Genomic DNA, 20,656 nt, shown 5'->3' on the forward strand with positions numbered 1-20,656 from the left:
AGACAACTCTCATGAGAAGGCACTGAACAAATAAGAATCCACTGCGCGAGTCAGAGAAGCACTGGAAAAGTACCATCAGCCTTGCCTTCGCAAGATTCTCCAAATCTGGTGGCAAGAAAGGTGATGCAATAGCAGTGTCCTGTCCAGGGGTGTAGTGCCAAATTTTGAGGTGTTGGACCTCAAAAGAAAATGTGTTGGCCATATCATTTCTAAATCTAGTGTTAGGTTGTTTTCTTATGTATTAATCATTTGAGTGCCCTAAAGTCAGTAAAGCTATGCTTTTTAAGTGAAAAATATCAGTGGCCACCAATCTCTTTTCACCCCTCCTTCCAACAACCACCCCCTCCACCCCAATCCCCTCGAACCTCGAGCATACCCCTCCCCCATCCTCCCCAACAACCCCACCTTCCTCCCCCAATACCCCTCAATAGCCTCACCCTCCCCCACCTCCCACCCCACTCCCCCGACAGCCCCACCTCCCCACTCCCCCGACACCCATTCCCTCCACCCTCCTGACATGCTACTCCCCCCTCCCTGGCACCTCCCGACACCCTTCCCAAGCTTCCCAGCAACTGTGCAGCGACAAGTGAAATTGACCTGACAGACTGGCTTCAAAGAATCAGAACTCTCAGCCTGCTCCTGCTCAGCATGGATGATAAGTGAGTTTAAAGCATTGAGCCTGGGCCCCCATAGCCCTTTGGCTCCAGTGTTTGGAACCATCTGCCCCTCCCCCGGCCCTGGTTGGAGGTGTTGGAGTCTACACCGTTGGTACTCTCCCAAGCCACATCCCCAGCATTGAGGTGCTAGTCACTCAAAACCAGCTCCGCTGGGCAGGACATGTCATTCGTATACCTAACGCCAGACCCCTAAAGCGGCTGTTCTATTTGGAACTGTTATGACACAGCAGTTGGTAAGGCTGAGTTATTTAAAAATCCCAGAGGGAAATTTTAAAAAACTGTCATAACCTATATTTTAAGTGGTATGTTTGAGATGCAACTCTAAATTCAGGAATCAGACCATCAGTTCTCGAGAGGTTTTTATATTAAACTAAATGAAACATTTTATTAAGTTACAACACATTAAACACACACATGGCTACAAATTACCACTATCATGACTTTTAACAAATTCCCAGACTAATTTTCATTAAGGCAACAACAACCCATAGACTTTCAGCAGACACCAGGCAGAGCATTTTCACCTTACAAATTCAAAATGAGGTTCTTTTCACTTGGTTCCTGTGGAGACAGTTGTAGGCTTACAGCTGCTTTGATCTTACATTGCCTCTGCCCTGCACACACACAACTGCTGTCTGTTATGCCCAACACAGCTCATTGAATGTAAATTTTCATTGTATTACCAGCCCCTTTGAACTCCACCTCTTCTAACAATAAAACCCCTGTCATAGTACCAATTTTATTAGTAATATAAACATATTGCTTGGTTTCTGTTAGCTAGGTGCCAGAATTCACTCCCCTTCTTGAATGCTGTTTTCAACAAAATGCAAATGCACTCTACGTCTTTTACATCTCAAAACTAGTATACATCAAAGCACCCAGACTAGCTGGTTTTAACCCAATTAAGACACACCCACAGACTAAACCACTTTTTAAAAAAATTCCAAAAATAATAAACGTTAATAGTTTCATGACAGAACTCAGTCACAGCACGAGGCTCCCAGGAGGACTGAATGAACTCTTCAGGGATATTTTGTGGACATCCCTAAAGAGCTAAAACAACCCCACTGACTCATGGGAGTCCCTGGTTTTTGACCAGCCAAAATGGAGAAGGTTTATTCGAGAAAGCATCGAACATATTGAGAAACTTGGCCGGGAGCACGCAGAGGTGCAGTGAAAACGTTGAAAAGAGTGCACAAACCTCCAAACAACTCATCTACCCAACCTTTCAAACATCATCTGCAGATCATGCATTAGATTTAGCCATCTCAGAGCCCATCAAACCGGAGTGGAAGCAAGTCATCCTCAATCCCGAGGGACTGCCTAAGAAGAAGAAGATCTTCCTAAATGCAAATTGGCTGCTACTTTTGTCTACACAACAGTGCCTGCGAGCTGGCAGCTTGTTCCAGAGATCCACTATTCCCTGGGAGAAGAACCACCACCCGACATCTAATTTTGATCCCGTGATATTATTTGAAGAGGAACGTGAAGGTCTCTCACTGTGCTGGCTAACATCTTTCCCTCTGACCTTACATAACTTCAGATTCTGATCCCTTGTCCTTCCTAATCTATTTATTTGTAACACTGTGTGTTAATCTATGGTATTTAAAATCACAATGCTATAATAAGTTGTAACACAGAATCAGATTATCAGCTTGTAGTGTTTGCAGTGTTTTATGAGTTAGCTTCAGAGTTGAGAAAATGGAGCTGAGGTGTTTGCAACCCTAACGAGACCCACCTGACTTAAGTTGGCGCTTAGAAGCTTGGAAACTTATTTGGTGCCGGTGTGGTTTGTTGGGGAGACTTTCTCTGCAATCCGGGTCTGCAATCAATACACTTCAGGAAAGAATGGAAGGAAAATGTATTCCACTTGTGACAAATATTTTTAACTTGTTAGCTATGTTTGCCACACTACTGAAGTAGCTAATTATTGCTATTGACCTTTCAGTTTTTCTGGTGTGGGCTAACATTTCACACGAAAAGTACCTGTGATTATCCATTGTGTGTTCCTCTGAGAATTGTAGAGTCTGCCAATTGTAATACAAAGGGAAAAGCTTGCAGAGATTGGGCCATATCACACTTCTGGAGAGTCATCTCCAGGCGATTAGTCTGTTGTGTAGACAAAAGTAGCAGCCAGTTTGCATTTGGGACAAGTCCACTAACAGCAATTAAGTGAAGGACCAGTTAACGTGATTTTGATGGCATGTTTGATGGCATTGGTTGTGATAAGATGTTGGCCAGGACAGTGGGAGACCTCTGTGCTCCTCTTCAAAATATAACATGGGATAATTTGCATCCACTTGAACAGCTACACTTTCCAACATCTCCCAAAACTTCCCAAAAATACAGCAGCCCCATGGTATTTCACAGCCCCAATTTAGAGCTCAAATCCTGGATTGTGTATTGAACATGGGACTTTCTGACTCAGACAAGAGTGGGCCCAGTGAACCCAGCTGACATCAACAGCAACAGAAAATGAAATGCACATCTGTCAGGAAGATTTAATAATTCTCAATGTTATTGGAATTTATTGTAAAATAGTCGTATCTGTGTCTTTGTCTGTGTGTGTGTGTGAGAGAGAATTGGTTTAAAGGCAGCTGGTCTGAAGGCTTTGATGTGGTAGAAGATGAGCTAGGTTTGAAATGTTAAGTAGGTAAACATTTTATCGAGGGAATGTTTGCATTTTTAAATAAACCAGACTAGATTGTTTTCAAAAGAGGAAGTGAAATGTCACCTAGCCAGGTGAAATTCAGAAACTGTGTTTATTTTCCCAAAGATTACTAGTAAAACTTAGTAGTATGAGAGATTTTTATCAGAAAGATAAAGTCCAAAGACATAGTGAAACAATGGGAATTTGCATTCAGAGGGGAAAATATGTATAAAGGAGCGAAGGCTGTGTGTAAGGGTAGGCATTTTAAGATCCAACTAAGTGTGAAAAGCCTTTAGCATCTATGCCTCAAGCTGCTGTCTACAAAGAACAAAGTAAGAAAACTCACTTTGAATTGGATTGTCAGGGTATCATGTTTCTTTGCCTGGGTCTTTCAAAATCTGTGTGCCTTACTGTGTTGCCTCAACGAAAGTGTAACTGAGAGTCAGATTAAGTAGGGGATTTAGAAGCTATTATAGTGGTAATTTGTAGACATATTTATGTGCTTAAAATATTTTTAAAAATAAATGTTTAATCTAGCTTTGTGAAAACCTATAAGACTTGGTGGTCTTATTACTACTGAATTGGTCTTATTACTACTGAATTCAAAGCATGCATCTCAAAATTTATATAAATTGCAAAACAGTTTGTGGCAGTTGTTTCAAGTTTCCCAGTAGGATTTGAACAACTCAGCATTTGCCATCGGCTGTGTCATAACAACATCCCTAGGTTAAGCTGCTTGCAGGGATTTTAGTAATGTTCACTTCCTCTGTAACCATCGCATCCGTAGCCCTTCCACATTCTCCCTAAATAGCACTGCATCAGAGACGTCCAAAGGTTCATGTTTGGAAATGTTGGAAGGAATTGTTGGCAGATGTCCAATATTACTTTCAACAGAGTTGGTGTTTGCTTTCAGCCATTGCTATCTAGCAGCTTATTGATGGTTTTTATAAAGTCTTTATTTTTCAGACTTACAGTTGGCCTAATTGAAGTAAATGGGGATTCACCTCAACAAAATAGCTTCATACTGGGAACAGCTTTCTTGCACAAAATAAGTGCTTTTCCATAGAGTCAGGAGGGGATCTTCAAGTGAACCATCAGTGCCAAAAGTACAAGTTACTACTTCTATAAAAGGATAGCCTAATTTTCTAGTGTTTGCAATACTGTTGCAGAATGAGTAGCATATTGAAATGACAGCCTGTGTCATGATTCAGAGCAGGTGTGGGGGATCCTTGGAAATGTATACAATCTGGTGTTTTGCTTCACTTCTAAAGACTATAAAGCATGATCACAAAGTTTACACTGGAGCTTGTCCAGGGTAGCAAGATCTCTTCCTGCAGCTTAGTTTATTTACAAATGCACTTGTATTCTACAGGGTAATCGTTTCAATCCTGAAGCTGCTGCTATTGGTGTGAATTCTCTAGCTTTAATTGCACTAATTGTAATATTTTGCAGCCGCATATAATTAAATACCTGTGTAGAAGTGGCTTAAGCTTCAGATTCATTGTTGCATGATTATGTAGAGTAAAATTGGTAGCATTGTTGCAGTACAATACCCTGTAGGTGAAACTAATAGGTGGGACCTTTTTTTTTATTCATTGGATGTGGGCATTGCTGGCTCAGCCAGCATTTATTGCCCATCCCTAACTGCCTAATCCTTGTTCAGAAGCATTTAAGAGTCAACCACATTGCTGGCCTGGTCACATGTAGGCCAGACCAGGTAAGGATTGCAGACTTGGTTCCCCAAAGGGACATTAGTCTAAAGGACATTAGTGAGCCAGATGGGTTTTTACAGCAGTCGACAATGGCTTTGTGGCCTTCATTAGACTTTTATTGAATTCAAAGTTCACCTGCTGTGGTGGGATTCGAACCTGGGTCCCCAGAGCATTACCCTGGGTCTCTGGAATATTAGTCCAGTGACAATACCACTATGCCACCGTCTCCCCTGGAACATTGAACATGGCCAAGGATTTGACTGTTATAATAGGGGGTTTTAATCCTGTTTTCATTGGACTCCAAATCAAATATCCAGAAATGTATTGAAGGCACAAATCCTGTTGCTCTTCATGGTCAGTCCCAATCTTCACAGTTGCCCAGTGTCAGGCTTTGAGCTCCTTATGCAGCTGTGCTTTCTGCCAAGTTTCAGCATAGAAGAATTTGAGTGACTGAGGCAGCGGTTGACTCTATCATCCAATTCAGATGAGAAGGCGGGCCCGATTTGATTGAAGATGACTGAGTAACAGACTTAAAATAGTCTCTGTTGGAGAGGTCAGGGGGGAAGGGAAAAAGGGACTGTTGTGAGGAAGTGAAAGAGAGAACTTAAAAGCAGAGAGAGAGCACATGTATTGTGCTGTATGGGGAGGGGCAAAGGAAAACAGGCCTCTGCTGGAAGCAAATAGAGAAGCATTCTGTTGGGTTAAGAAAGAGCCTGGACCATTTTTGTGATGGGGGCTTGAAGGAGAAATATGACAGATGATATGTACACTGATGCTTGCCAGGAAGGATCCTGTGGGGGATGAATGACAGACAAACTCTGCAGGGAGATGATAATGTTTGCTGGTTGGGGAGGGGGATGGTGGGCAAGGTGGGAGAGGAGAATGTGATTTGTAAGACATGACAGCCCCTGGGAGAGGTTAAGGGGTTGCCTTGTGCTTATTGTTTCCACTGAACTGCTGTTCAACTGCTGCCAAGGCTGTTGGTCGGCAAAGAGGCGAGTGGGGTTACTGAGCACGGTGGGCGGTGGTTTGATGAGCATCTAGTTGGAGATTCTAACTGTGATATCAGAGCAAATACAGGATTTGGGGATAGGCTGTGAGACCGACTTGCTTATAAAGTTCACTCTTTGGTTAGTCACCTGGGTTGGGGTGGGACTAGTGATGAAAATTCTCTTCTTGGCATGGGCCAAGAAGCATTATGAACATTTTTGTAAGTATGCAGGGGCTGAGTCACTTGCAGTAAGAAACTGAGGAATTACATTAAATTAAGGTGAGATTTAAGGTTATGAAAGGTTTGGATAGAGTAAGGAGAAGCTGTTTCCAGTGGCAGAAGGGAGGACACTGATATAAAACGGTTGGCAAAAGGGCCAGAGGTGACATGAGCAAACATTTTTTACACAATGAGATGTGATCTGGAATGTGTTGCCTAAAAGGGCAATGGAAATGGATTCTGGTAACTTTCAAAAGGAACTGGATGAATATTTGAAGGAAAAATACTTGCAGGGCTAGGGGGAAAGAACAGGGAGTGGGACTAATTGGATAGCTCACTGAAAGAGCCAGCAGCGACATGATGGGCCAAATGGCCTCCTGTCCTATATGATACTGTGATTCTATGTTTCTCTTGGCAATACAATTTCTTGCAAATCTGCCTTCAGTTCCAAAGTGCTTGTAATTGGTCAAGTAATTTGCTTGCTCAGAATTTTTATTGTAGTCCCATTAGTATTTCCGTAATGGTGAGCCCAGATTTTTTGTTTCAGGCTAACTTTATAATCACTGTCCGTCATACAGGTAATGCAATGTCAAATGCTCCGAAACAGTGCATCATTCTGACAGGGCTTGACAGATTGTTTCTCCTGGCTGGGACATCGAGCACATGGGGACACAATCTCAAGATAAAGGGCTGACCATTTAGGACTGAGTTGAGAAATTTCTTCACACAAAGGGCTGTGAATCTTTGGAATTCTCTACCCCAGAGGTTGTGGGTGCTCCATCATTGAATATATTTTAAGGCTGAGAGAGATTTTTGGTGTCTCAGGGAATCAAGGGATATGGGGAAAATGGAGTTGAAACAAAGATCAGCCATGCTTGTACTGGATGGCAGAGCAGGCTCAACGGGCTGCATGGCCTACTCCTGTTTCTGGGTTCTTATGATCTTATTGTGAATTTTTGTTTCTGTACTGTGATTTGTAAAGGTTGATCTTTGTAAAAATTTTTCCGTAGTCAGAGACTGCAGCAGATGAACCACGGGTGCTGTGCATTGTTCAGGACACCACCAATGCCAAGGCGGTCACTCAGCGGCTCACCCTAAACCTTCCTGCATCAACCCAACTCAAACAGCTGTTTGATGACGTCTCATCTAAAGCGGGCTATGTCAATGGCACCTTCGAGTTAGTCTGGAGTAATGGTCTGAACAATGCCGACCAAGTGAGTTTAAAATTTAAAGGCAAAATACCGCGGATGCTGGAAATCTGAAACAAGAGCAAAACATGCTGGAAAAACTAGGTCTGACAGCACTTGTGGAAAGACAGAGTTAACGTTTCGAGTCCGTATGAGACTCCTTCAGCTCTGAAGAAGAGTCATATGGACTCGAAACATTAACTCTGTCTTTCTCTCCACAGATGCTATCAGACCTGCTGAGTTTTTCCAGCAGTTTTTGAGTTTAAAATTTAACCTTAGGACCATGAGGCGTCAAAACTTTGTTTGTTTGTTCTTGTTGCATTTTATGTATAATGACTCCTACAGTGAGACAGACAGGCACAATCACAATTGGGAAAGCCCAGTAAAACCAGCTCAAATAGAAACTGACACGGGCTTGCAAGCTGAAGGCCAAGACTACAGTCAACCCAGCTACAGGCTGTCGTATGTGCATACCTCACTTATATTTTTCCAAATCAGGGTAATAAATCCTTCACCTTTAATTGCCCTGTTTGCTTTGATTTATGGTGCTTCCCAACTTACCTTGCCCTCTGTATCTTTGCAGTCTGCACCATAGTCCCTTTTCTCTTGTCCAATTTGAGAGGCATGAAGTGCGATGCTGAACTTAACTCTTTCTACTTAAACCCTGCAGGGATTCCTGAGGAATATCAGGTCTTCAAGTTTTATCCTGTGTGTGTATAACACGTTTTGTAATAAAATTAAATTGCAACGTGTAATTTTTTTTCTCTGCTGAAATCTTTCTGTCGCTTAATTTTTTTATTCATTCATAGGATGTGGATGTTGCTGGCAAGGCCAGTATTTATTTGCTTTAATTGCACCTTTTTTGAACTGCTGCAATCTGTGTGGTGCTTAGTCCACTTGGACACAACTGAGTGGCTTGCTCAGCCATTTCAGAGGGCTTAAGAGTCAACCATATTGCCCTGAATTTGAACTCATATGTAGGCTAGACCGAGCAGGTTTCCTTCCCTAGAGGAATTGGTGAACCAGATAGGTTTTTATGACAGTCCAGTAGTTTCATGGTCAACATTACTGACACTACTTTTTTATTCCAGGTTTTATTTAATTGACTAAATTTAAATTCCCCAGCTGCTGTGGTGGGATTTGAACTCTTGACTCTGGATTATCAATCCAGGCTTCTGGATTACTAGTTCTCAGTAATAACTACTATGGTACCTCACTTGTAATGAGTGTTTTTTATATTCCTCATGCTGATTCATTGGCTCTCTTTTTCATTCTTCCCTGCGCATTCTTCTTTGCTTGAATTTTTTTCTCTTTCCTCTATCTCTTCACTGATACAGTGGCTATGAATTATTGATAAAGTCATTGTTGACTCCGACTATATCATGCTCTTACAAACAGCTGTTCATGGTAATCCTTCCCTATATCTGAAGGTTATTTTGAACAGTGGGTGGGGACATGTTGAGAGAATAAGACTTGTGACCTGAAAGGGGCCAACAGAAAAGGTTTGGACCCCATTCTCCCAACTCCCTTTAATACACTTGGTTTTAATTAATTAAATTGAATTCAACACTTCCTTACCAGCGGAAGATAGTGGTGTGTGATGGGGAATCATCCTCTCTAAGAGATGTCTTCTCTGGGGTGCCCCAGGGACTTTTACTCTTCTTGGCACACACAAACAGCCTTCCCAACAAGTTTTTTAAAAAAACAGGGTATGACTATTTGCAGATGATTGCGTAGTTTACGCATCAGGGAAAACTGACGATCATATCAATTCACTGCAAGATGATCTTCTGGAATTGCAAAAATGGCAGGACCAGTGGGAGATGGTATTCACTGCCAAAAATGCTATGTCATGTGCATCACCAACAAATAGCTTTAAGTTCTGTAATCAAAATTTCTAACAGGTAGATTACACAACCATACCTGGGAGTGCATCTTAAAAACAATTTTCAATGGGGATTCCACAGTCAGCAGATAACATATAAAGCAAACAGGGTTCTTGGATTTCTGAGGAGGAATCTTTGGTATTGTAACAATAATATCAGAGTTATAGCTTACCAAACATTTGTTCGTCCAGTCCTGGAGTATGTAAGTTGTGTGTGGAATCCTTATATGGTGAGAGATATAAATAAGATTAAAGCAATCCAAAGACATGCTGCTCAATTCTGCATGAATCATTATGGGAAATACACCGGTGTCACATTCCTCATCAAAGATTTGGAATGGGAATCGCTACAGCAAAAGAGGGAAAAAATAGACGGACCTGTTCTATGAAATGTTCTATAAAATATGGAATGGACTAGTGGGAATTGACAGAAACAAGTACCTGGTGCCCTTGGCAATGATAAAACACGAGGTAGCCATCCACACAAACTACATAGGCTATTTGTCTCCAAGACCGTGTGTCAACAATCTTTCTTCCCAGGACAATCCCACAATGGAACAAGCTGTCAAAGGAAATAGTCACACCCCCATCACTTGAAATCTTCAAGACCCATCTTTGGATTACTTCCATTTAAAAGTTTTCATTATCAGGACTACCTTTTAAGCGAGTCATGCCTGATTTAGCTAGCACTACTCATATAAATGTTGGCAGAATACGGATATAAGTTTGTGATGCTGACACAACTAAAATAGAAGACCGTAACACCTCCACTCTTTACTGCTAGGTCCCAGTAACACAGCAAACTACCAGCCTCTGTATCCGCTACTGTTCCCCAGGCTTCTGTCTCCAATACTCTCCTCCCCCTCCACCCTGAAGATCTTCAAATTACCTCTCTGTGCTTAGAAGCTGCTGAACGGCGTTGTTCCCTGATACTGGTGTCTCTCTAATGAACTTCAATCCCAGGAGTTAAAAACAAAAAGCTACTGCGGATGCTGGAAATCCAAACAAAAACAGAATTACCTGGAAAAACTCAGCAGGTCTGGCAGCATCGGTGGAGAAGAAAAGAGTTGACGTTTCGAGTCCAACATGACCCTTCAACAGGGTTGAATGTTGAAGGGTCATGTTGGACTCGAAACGTCAACTCTTTTCTTCTCCACCGATGCTGCCAGACCTGCTGAGTTTTTCCAGGTAATTCTGTTTTTGTTTTCAATCCCAGGAGCCCTCTCCCAGTAACCCCAAGCCTCGGCTTGTGCCCTAGTGGAAGATTCCCTCTGGTAGAGCCATGAAGAGCTTTGGATTTTAAATTCAAGACTATATGACTACATTGAAGAGTGCAGTGTAGTGAGATTGGGGTTTGATTTTTCAAAATGGATTTACAATTCTGTGACGTAAAGCTCGCAGAAGAAATTCCCCTCCTGAGAGAGCACTGGCCAAGAGCTTAATTGAGACCTAGCTAATAAACTGCTGTTCAACCCTCCTGTTTCTAGAAACTGTAAAACTTACACTGTACTCTTTCTGAATGTGAAATTGAGCTAGATATTGAATAAGCTTAAGGTAATGATGAAGGACGAGCTTTCTTTCTGAACAAGGCCTTTTGTAATCACGTACGAGAGGTTGAATTTATTTTTGCATATGGTTTCTTGAAATATAGCAGGCTTGGTTTATAATTTAAAACTAATAAACTGCATTCTTCTGGTGAAACCCTGTTTTTACGACACACCTTATTGTCTCCAATTTGAACTGCAGAAGTTTAACAGCTGTGAAAAGGAAATTAAAAGTCTACCCTTGATTCAAAGTTGCTTAATTTGTTTCATCAGTTAACTTGAACTTAAATAGTCTTTAAAAAGCCTTCCAATGAAATGTGGTGAACATTTGCTACTTAATTCAAACCCCTTGACTCAAATGGCTCTTGACCATTGAAATTCAGAAACAAACCACAATCCAAGTATTTTGCAAAAGGACTGAATTTTGTGTTTTGCAGCTTGTGCAGTGCTGAAGTTTTAGCCACGCATATTTCAATAATTGCTTTACTGTTTTAGGATGGGTTTCTGTTTGATATTTCTGTAGCATTTTCATGCACAGCTTCCTTATAATCACTTAATTTAAACTATCAGGTAATATGCTATTCCTCCTCATCACCCCATTAATGGATGACTTTGTACCAACAGAAGTAAACTACTATGAAAAGATGAAAAATGTTTCTGTAGAACTTCCAAAGTATATTGAAGTACCAAGAATCCCTGTAGAGACCAATAACTTTTTTAAAAAGTGATATGATTTTCCCAATGACAAACTCAAAGGATCACAGAAGATTTCACGTTTTAAGACTTTTACTGTGACAAACGCACAAATCAATATAGACTAAGCACTACTTAGTAGGCAACTAATACAGTAAACCGCAGCAAAGGCATTCCTATTAACACAATGGAAAACTCCAAGCTGCGTGTATACACTACACTGCACTCTCCAATGTAGTCATATAGCCTTGAGTTTAAAGTGCTTAGCTCTTCATGGCACTACCAGGGTCCCTTTTTCCTGCTTCACCAGGATGAATCCTCTGGTGTTCTTTTAAACAAGGCGTTTTAAGCTCAACCCTTTGAGCATAATCAAATGGACTTCCTGTTGCAAAGTACCCTCTGGTGATTCTGTGGTCTTGAACTCTTCACAGTCCTGATTCCTCAAACAGGGATTCTATCCTCACCAGCTCTCCGATTGGTTGTTACCCAAAAGCAGTCCTTCTCTTCTGCCTGGCATAGCAGCACCTGTTGTGGATCATCGTCTTCAAAACCCTCAAACTCACTGCTCTGAGAATCTTATTAGTCTGGGCAGCAGTAAGACCAGCTGCTGCTTCCTTTATGTCTAGATGTTAAAATTTGCACATGACTTTGAATCAGTTTCAATTTGAGTTAGTGTCTCCATAATATTCTGGTCGGGTGTGTTTGTCGCCAGGCAGACTTAGGTCACATGGGCTTATCTCCAAGCAGATCCCATGGGAGGTCTGATTCCCCCAATACTCCATTTTGTCTTGAATTAAATGAAGCAGTTTAAAACAACCATTTTATAAAGTCTAGCGGTCATAACAATAGGAATTGTACAGAGGCCCTTTTGCACAGAAATTGCAATATCCCCTTGGCTCCTTAACATTGAACTCACCTTAGTTTATTAATTTTCTGACACCACCAAAGATTCTTCAATCATGAAATCTTTGAACAATGTAGCACAAAAGGAGACTTTTCAGCCCTTTGAGTCTGCACTGGGTCTTTCATAGACCAATCCAATTAGTCCCGCTCTCCAGCTCTTTTCCCATATTCCTGCAATTTTTTTCTGCTTCAAGCATTTATCCAATTCCCTTCTGAAGGCTGCTGTTGAACCTGTATCCACCATTGCATCAGGCAGTGCACACCAAATTCTAGACACACTGCGAAAAAGCCAGGGTCCCTGTGCAACCAACCTTCACCGCTGGGGCCTCCGTACAAACCCCTGATGCACTTGTGGAGAGACACAAACGATGCTGCACATTACGAAGCAATGTCCCCTCTACAGACGAAGTAGCAGACTAATCACCTTAAATTCAGCTAATGAGGAGGTGATCGTTTGGCTCCGGGAATTCGCATTTGCTAAATAATAATAATTGCGATAAAAAGGTTCAAACTTGGATGACACAGAATTCCGGTTATATCGAAGTAGTCAACTATTTCTGCCGGCAGTATAGCAAATCCCATAGAATGATGCCAGTCATAAGCCAAATTTCACACTGGTAACTCTGGATTAGCCAAACTTGATTAAGCTTGTCATATAACTGCACTGACCAATCAGAACCAATGCTGCAAAGGCTGTTGAGGTGCTCTGGGATTTTGCATTGCAGCACGAAAACATATTTGACTGCATTAACAACATGGTGGATTGCATTGCATATGTCCGAAGATGGCACGCTAAACAGAAAAAGATTATGGTTTTTTTCCAGGACTAACTTCTTATGTTTTTCAGTGCAAAGCTCCGGCCTTTTGCAAGGTCAGGTCATGAAAAAATGTGAACAACTTGAATGAAGGCTTTTTTATACATTTGCTGCTTTACTTCGTTTTAATTTGGCTTTTAAAGCTATTGTTTTTAACATAGGCTGCATTTGTAGGCACATCAGGCTACATGGAGATGCATTCACGTGGGAATCCAAAATGATATAGATGGGTTGGTGGAGCGGGCGGTTAAGTGGCAGATGGATTTTAACATAGAGAAGTGTGAGGTCATACATTTAGGGAGGTCAAACGGTTACAGGGATTACACAATAAATGGGAATATACTAAGAGGGGTAGATGACATGAGAGATCTTGGTGTACAAGTACACAGGTCCCTGAAGGCAGCAGTTCAAGAAGACAAGGATGTAAAGAAGGCATATGGAATGCTCTCCTTCATTGGCAGAGGTATAGAATATAAAAGTAAGGATATAATGTTGGAATTGTATAAAACACTGGTGAGGCCACAGCTGGAGTATTGTGTGCAGTTCTGGTCACCGCATTACAGGAAGGACGTAATAGCTCTGGAGAGAGTGCAGAGGAGGTTTACGAGAATGTTGCCAGGGTTAGAAAAGTGTAGCTACGAGGAGAGATTGGATAGGTTGGGGTTATTTTCCTTAGAACAAAGAAGGCTGAGAGGTCACTTGATTGAGGTATACAAAATTATGAGGGGAATAGATAGAGTGGACAGGATAAAATTATTTCCCTTGATGGAGAATTCTAGAACCAGGGGACATAGATTCAAGATAAGTGGCAGAAGGTATACAGGGGACATGAGGAAGAACTTGTTTACGCAGAGGTTAGTGGGTGTCTGGAATTCGCTGCCCAAGTTGGTGGTAGGGGCAGAAACTTTAAACTCTTTTAAAAAGTACCGGGATCTGCACCTAAAGTGCTGTAAGCTGCAGGGCTATGGGCCAGGTGCAGGAAGGTGGGATTAGAAAGGGCACCTGGGTGTCCTCGGGCTGGCATGGACAAGATGGGCCAAATGGCCTCCTGTGCTGTAACTTTTCTATGGAATAGGGCCTCCTTGGCTATCACAAAGCTCCATTTAATACAGATTTGTGGGCAGATCGCCAGGGATTTGACTCAACGGGACTTTACTGTATTTGTAAGGCCCAGGATCCCAAATACTTTAACTGCTTTGTTAACCTGTCCTGTTATCTTCAATGACTTGTGCATAAGCATCTCCAGGTCTCTGTGTTCCTGCGCTCCCTTTATGGTTGTCTAAACCTGAACTTTATTTTGTCTTGTTTCAGAGCCCCCTGGATTACACTAGTGCAAAATCTCTCTCTGATTCTGGATTTGAACCAGGAAAGAAAAATTTTCTTCATCTCACAGATAAAGATGGTGAACAGCCCCAGTTTGCATCGGTGGGTGGACTTGCTCTGTAACCTAATGTTAATCCTAGCTGACATTTAGAATTTTGTTCAGCTTTACCAGTTACGATAGGCTTTTCCTCAAAACAAAACTGTCCTCCTGTAATTTGTGTTTTTGTGGCTCCTACTGATACCAACAAGTAAACCATACAAAGTCTTCGAAGTGTTCATTGCATATGCAGAGCTTTGAGAACTGGAGAAATCTAATTGTGCAGTTTGCCTATATCACTCAAACCAAGTGAGATATTTTCTCAGCTTGTGTACATTGTTAAAGATTGCACATGCTGGGGGAAGAGATAGAGAGCTCATCTATTTGGTAGCTGCTGTTTTGAATACACGCATTCTGGGGAGAAAAAGTCCCATAAGAGGAACAACATTATAACTACTAGCCTCAAAGTTACTCCATTAAAACTGGCATGATCTGTTTGTCAGGCTGGAGAACAGAGTGTGTACCTGATAAATGACAGGAACTTTATTTCTGAATTGCTGCTTTGTTTTAAAATGCTCACGAAATGTCAAATGATAAAATGTAACAACCACATGCTAGAAATTCTGTGGATTACAAAAAAAACTCTTAGTTCCGAATTTATACAGTGATGATTTTCTGTAATTTAGTTATTGCTGTGCATCATCAGTTTTGTTGTTGTTGGTCTTAATCATTTGTAGGCCAGTAAGAAAGTATATAACTTGAGTATACTATATCTCTACAGGATGAGTCTGGTACAGCAGAAAGCAGTGGACATGATGACAGCACTCAGGAAAGGATTATTGGTCCTCAGCTGAGGGAAAGCACCATGGGCTGTGGAGAATACAGTAGTCAGAATTACTCGTACTCTCCTGTCCTGGGAAAATCAGAAACTGGTGAGTGATGAGTACTGGACAGCAGATGTCCTCTGTCTGAAAGCCTTTTTTTCACGAATTTGAAAATAAAGTGAATGTTTAAATGGCTGGAGAGAAATTCTGATTGGATGAAAATCCTACTTAAAATTGTATAATTTAATTAAGGCATGGGACCAGCACAAATCTGGGTAATCCATGTGGATTTTCCCAGAAACCTTGAGTTTCTGGCATGATTCACTCGTGAAAGACCCTTTTTTTCTGAGTGCTCAGGCTGTTAAAATATTTTATCTTGTTGTCCTGCTTGGATCTGCTTCCTTGTATGGTGATTGTTTGGTTCATTTAAATTTATTTATGTATGTGGAAGACTTTTATTTTTTTTTAAACTTGCTTCAAGTGGGTGTATTTTATTCAGCTATTGGTATGAAGATAGAGATGCAGTTTGTATCTGTACCAGCCAGGTTCTGTCAGTATGGACAGTGAGTGGTTATTTTCTCATGGTAGCCTGACAATTGTGTTCTGTTCCTGGATAGCATGCTATTACAAGAGATGAAATGCCATCAACAGAATTGTGTGATTATACACAGTCTCAGTTGCTTCCTGCTCTTCGATTGATCTGTTTTAAGTCGCAGACTAGATCATTCGCAACTTTTTTTTGTGTGTGCCCACGAGTGTTTGCTACCTTTGCTCACTTCAAGGGAGAAATTTGCTGTATATTTTCCATTCATTGGTGCCTTGACTTACATAGTAGAAACCATGGTTTATTAATACTGCTTTTGATTTAAGTGAAGTTTATTGAATCTTGTACTCTTATAAGAAAGAGCTATTTACTCTGTTTTAGAAGAATCGTTAGTTCATACTGTGAGTGTGTAGTACGTTGTATATCATTACACTGAAGCAAGATTGGTATATCCAACATCCAGGAGTTAACTTTCAAAGGGATTCAAGAGCAGCAGTTGGAAGTGGGAAAGACCAATCTTCCATCCCACTAAAACCCTGACTGGATCAATAAAGATCCATAGCTGCTTATGAAGTAAAATTGGGGCAGCATTGCTTGGAATGCAGCATGTCTGTGTTTGAACGACAGTCTCCTGGAGGCTCAGTCTGTGTTGAGAAAAGCTGTCCCGCATGATTTTCTAATAAAAAAGGACATGCCTTAATATAGCAACTTTCATGTCCATGTGTTGTCCCAAAGCACTTCACAGCTAATGAATTACTTTTGACACACAGTCACTGCTATGGCAGCCAGTTTGTGAATGGCAACATTCCATGGATGGCAATAAAATAAATGACCAGTAAAGCTGTTTTGACAGTGTTGGCTGAAAGACGAATGCTGGACAGGACATGGGATGGGGAGGGGAGTGAGTGAGTGAAGAACTTCCTGCTGGTCAGATCGTACCATGGAATCATTTGCATCTGCTTTAACAGGCTTTAGTTTAATATCTCCTCTGAAAGACAGCACTTCAACGCTTAGTTATTATGGTTCTGTTATCTCTTGTGTAAATAAGTGTTCCTATTTGATGCATTGCATAAATAAAACCATGCGGAAAAACCTTTTCTGCTTATAGATGAGATGTAAAATTGAGAACCCATCTGCCCCCTCAGGTGGGCCTAAAAGATCAACAACGACTAATTCAGACAAGAACAGGAAAATTCTCTCCTTTGCCCTGGCCAATATTTACCCCATGATCAACATCACAAAAACAGATTATCTGGTCATTATCACGTTGCTGTGCACACGATTCCTATATTGCAACAATGACTACACTTCACAAAGCACGCCATTGTCTGTGAAGTGCTTTGCGGTCGTGAAAGATGCTAAATGAGTGCAAGTCTTTGTTCTTTTTTTTACAATGTTATTTAGATCTGAACTAAGTGTGGCATGTTGAACTCTCAGACCCACTGTAGCCAGATGATGCATCATGCGGCTTGGTGACTATTTAGTTTCAGTGAAAGATGTCAGGATTCCAAGTTGGAGCAGTTGGCATCTCTATTCAGTAATGCGACTAAAAATAGTGCCAATAGAAGTACTGTCAGACACCTTTATAGTTCTCTTTATATCACATAGTGTGGTATTCATAAAGAATGAGAGCATCATCTAGTGGCGGAAGAATTTTGCTGCATGGAATCATTAAAAAATAAGATAACCTCTTCCCAAAGTTGGAAAGATTAAAAAAAAACTTTTGGCTTACCTATTGGATAATTACAAGCAGGTGAATTCATCCAGAGTTTAGCTGTTAAAACTGTAAGAACCCGCTTGAGTGCGGGTTTGCTGAACTCCCTCAAGTCAAAACATTTTTTTTTAATCCATAGATATGTTTTACCTACATCCGTTGAAATGATTTTGCATTCCTGATGAGGGAAAACTGTTTTGTTCTTAAACATTTCATGACCTGATGCCTGAACCATTAATGTATATATCCAGAGATACTTTGAAACTTGACTCTTTTATAAATCTGCTGAAGTGATAAATCTGGATGCCATGTGACTGTATGAAAAAATGGATTAAATTGTTCATTTGATGTTGTCAAAGCAGGAGTGATGTCTAGGCATGGATACACATTTCCTTCAAAGCCCTCTCCACATTATCCTGCTACTGCCCCTATCTTTATTATTCAAAGTTAGTTTAGTTTTCATCTAGACTGCCATTACACTCCTTGGGGTTTCTTGCTATTGGGACTAGTGTTACAGAGAAGGGGGCGTGTGTGTCTGTACGTACTGGATGGGCAATGTCTGTTGGTGCAAGGTAGCATGATTGGCAGTCAGAACGATTGTTTCTAACAGCTAACTCCTGTTAGCTGGTATATGACAACAGGATTGGGCAGCTTTGACATGACCCTCAGACTAGTTCAAAGCGTAAGCTCCCACAGAAGCCAGCGATGTGCTTTGCTACATGAACATCCCCATAACTTATATCACTGGAGTGGCTGAAGAGGAAAGTAGAGAAACAAATGTCCGGTTGATAGTATTTTCTACATTTGAAATAGTAAAACTTCAAATTGGCTGCTAGGTCTGTATTTTGGAAGAAAGAGATGATGGAATACTTTGAACAAAAGTACTGGTGGAAAAATTTGTCTTTTAAATGCAATCTTTCACAAGTCTTTACTCACCCTCAACTCCTAGTGAAAGAAAGAAAACTTGCATTTAAATAACATCGTTCATGACCTCTGGACATCCCAAAAGTGTTTTGCAACCAATGGACCACTTTTAAAGCGCAGTCACTGTTGTAATCTAGGCCAATCTGCACACAGCAAGCTCCCACAGACAGCAATGACCAAATCATCTGTTTTTAGTGAAGCTGACTTGTGCGCAGAATTGTGCATAGTCATAGTTTTGGTAATGTTGATGGGCAGTAAATACTGACCTTGCTGGCAATGCCCATATCCTGAGAATTAATTCAAAAATATTAAGGGAAAAGTTATTTTCAGTGAATTTAACATTTGAACCATGACTGATGAAATTCTGTTTCTTGTAGGATATGTTGGATTGGTAAACCAAGCTATGACCTGCTACCTGAACAGCTTGCTGCAGACGCTCTTCATGACTCCTGAGTTTAGGAATGCACTGTACAAGTAATGACTCACTTAATAATTTCTGTATGCATTGCCAGAAACAGAATATAATTAGGCATTTAAGCACAAGGCAGTGCTGTAGCTATAACACTGGAGAATTTGAAGACACTGATTTGTATCTTGATCTGTAATCAATATCTGAACTTGGACTTGCTCTGGAACAGAAATACCCAAGTTTTTGTCATCATGAGCTCCCTGCGTACATGTCACGAAGCCTTAGGGCCACATATTAAGTTAATGCTCCCATTAACCTGTGGATGCCAACAGATCTCATCATTCTGATTTAGGATTTATCCACCAGAAGCCACAGGAGAACAGCCCTTTCTAAACTTCCAGGCCCACAAAATTCACACTTGAGAAATGGAACAGAATTGTTTGGGTTATGATGGGTCAATTTTCAGGGCCCAGGGACTAGAGATGCTCACGGGGGTGCAGTTTGAATACCCTTTCTTTAAACTAAGTATTTACCAATGTAGAACAAACTCTCTGGATGAGAGGGCTAAGAGGAAAACTGCTTCGGAGAAGAAACATTTCACTTCCCACTGGTGTTTTACTGTTGACGATATGTAATTTTAATTTTATAACATAAGATCCTGAGAAACCAACTCTGTCATAATGCTAGTTCGGACCCAGAGATGACTGTAATATACCACATCTTGTAAAATAGCACATATTTATATTGTTTCAACAAATTTATTAATCAAAACTGTATTAATTGGTTGGCATGAATATCATAATTGTACTTTTATCAGTGCTTCCCAGAGCTGTATCTTTTACCAGTAGCCCCTCAGCTAGCAGTATTAAGAAACACCTTGACTGACCTCTCATAAGAGGATGAATTCTGAGCCCTGAAGGTTCTGACCTAATGATTTTTAAATGTTAATTTTCTAGTGGATGCGTGGAGCTGTCTTTCAATATGTTACAAGTTATTCCTGTGTGGATGTATTCACAGATGGGAGTTTGAAGAATGCGATGAAGATCCAGTGATCAGTATTCCTTATCAACTTCAAAGGTTGTTCGTCTTGTTACAAACTAGTAAGAAAAGAGCAGTGGAAACAACAGACGTGACCCGAAGCTTTGGCTGGGATAGCAGTGAAGGTTAGCTGGATTTTAGGGCTAATGTACTCTTATGTGTAAGCTGCAAGGGGGAAGAAAATATTCTCAAAGTTGTTTAGTAGTTAAGCTTTTAATGTGGCTTGTTAAGGCCTAATTACTACTGTTTTCCTCACTAGCCTGGCAGCAGCACGATGTCCAAGAGTTGTGCAGGGTCATGTTTGATGCATTGGAACAGAACTGGAAGTATACTGAGCAGGTAACTCCATATTCATTTTAATAAAATATCAACTGATAGGCCTGGCCTTACTTGACGGGGTCCAGGATGAAACAATTTTCTTTCTTTCATACTGTTTCTATTGTGACAGGTAAAATTCAGAGTAGTATTTATGTTACTGCAATTTAAAAGCTGTGACACAGCTGTGACCTTTACACTGTGGTATTGCTGTTAGAAATTGCAGTATCGAGTTATAAGCAAGCTATTAGT

General features: G+C 40.9%; 1 protein-coding gene across 4 annotated transcripts in view; it reads left to right on the forward strand.

Moving 5' to 3' along the window:
- usp47 (ubiquitin specific peptidase 47) overlaps positions 1–20,656 on the forward strand; it is a 153,324-nt gene that overhangs the window by 64,266 nt on the left and 68,402 nt on the right. For all 4 annotated transcript variants that reach the window (XM_078549357.1, XM_078549354.1, XM_078549355.1 and 1 more), the window contains 6 exons: positions 7,260–7,463; positions 14,588–14,701; positions 15,418–15,568; positions 19,020–19,116; positions 20,069–20,214; positions 20,349–20,428. In XM_078549357.1, the coding sequence (XP_078405483.1) occupies positions 7,260–7,463; positions 14,588–14,701; positions 15,418–15,568; positions 19,020–19,116; positions 20,069–20,214; positions 20,349–20,428 (792 nt within the window). The remainder of the gene's footprint in view (positions 1–7,259; positions 7,464–14,587; positions 14,702–15,417; positions 15,569–19,019; positions 19,117–20,068; positions 20,215–20,348; positions 20,429–20,656) is intronic.

The sequence above is a fragment of the Cetorhinus maximus genome, chromosome 9 (assembly GCF_964194155.1).
Source record: "Cetorhinus maximus chromosome 9, sCetMax3.hap1.1, whole genome shotgun sequence".
Classification (NCBI taxonomy): domain Eukaryota; kingdom Metazoa; phylum Chordata; class Chondrichthyes; order Lamniformes; family Cetorhinidae; genus Cetorhinus; species Cetorhinus maximus.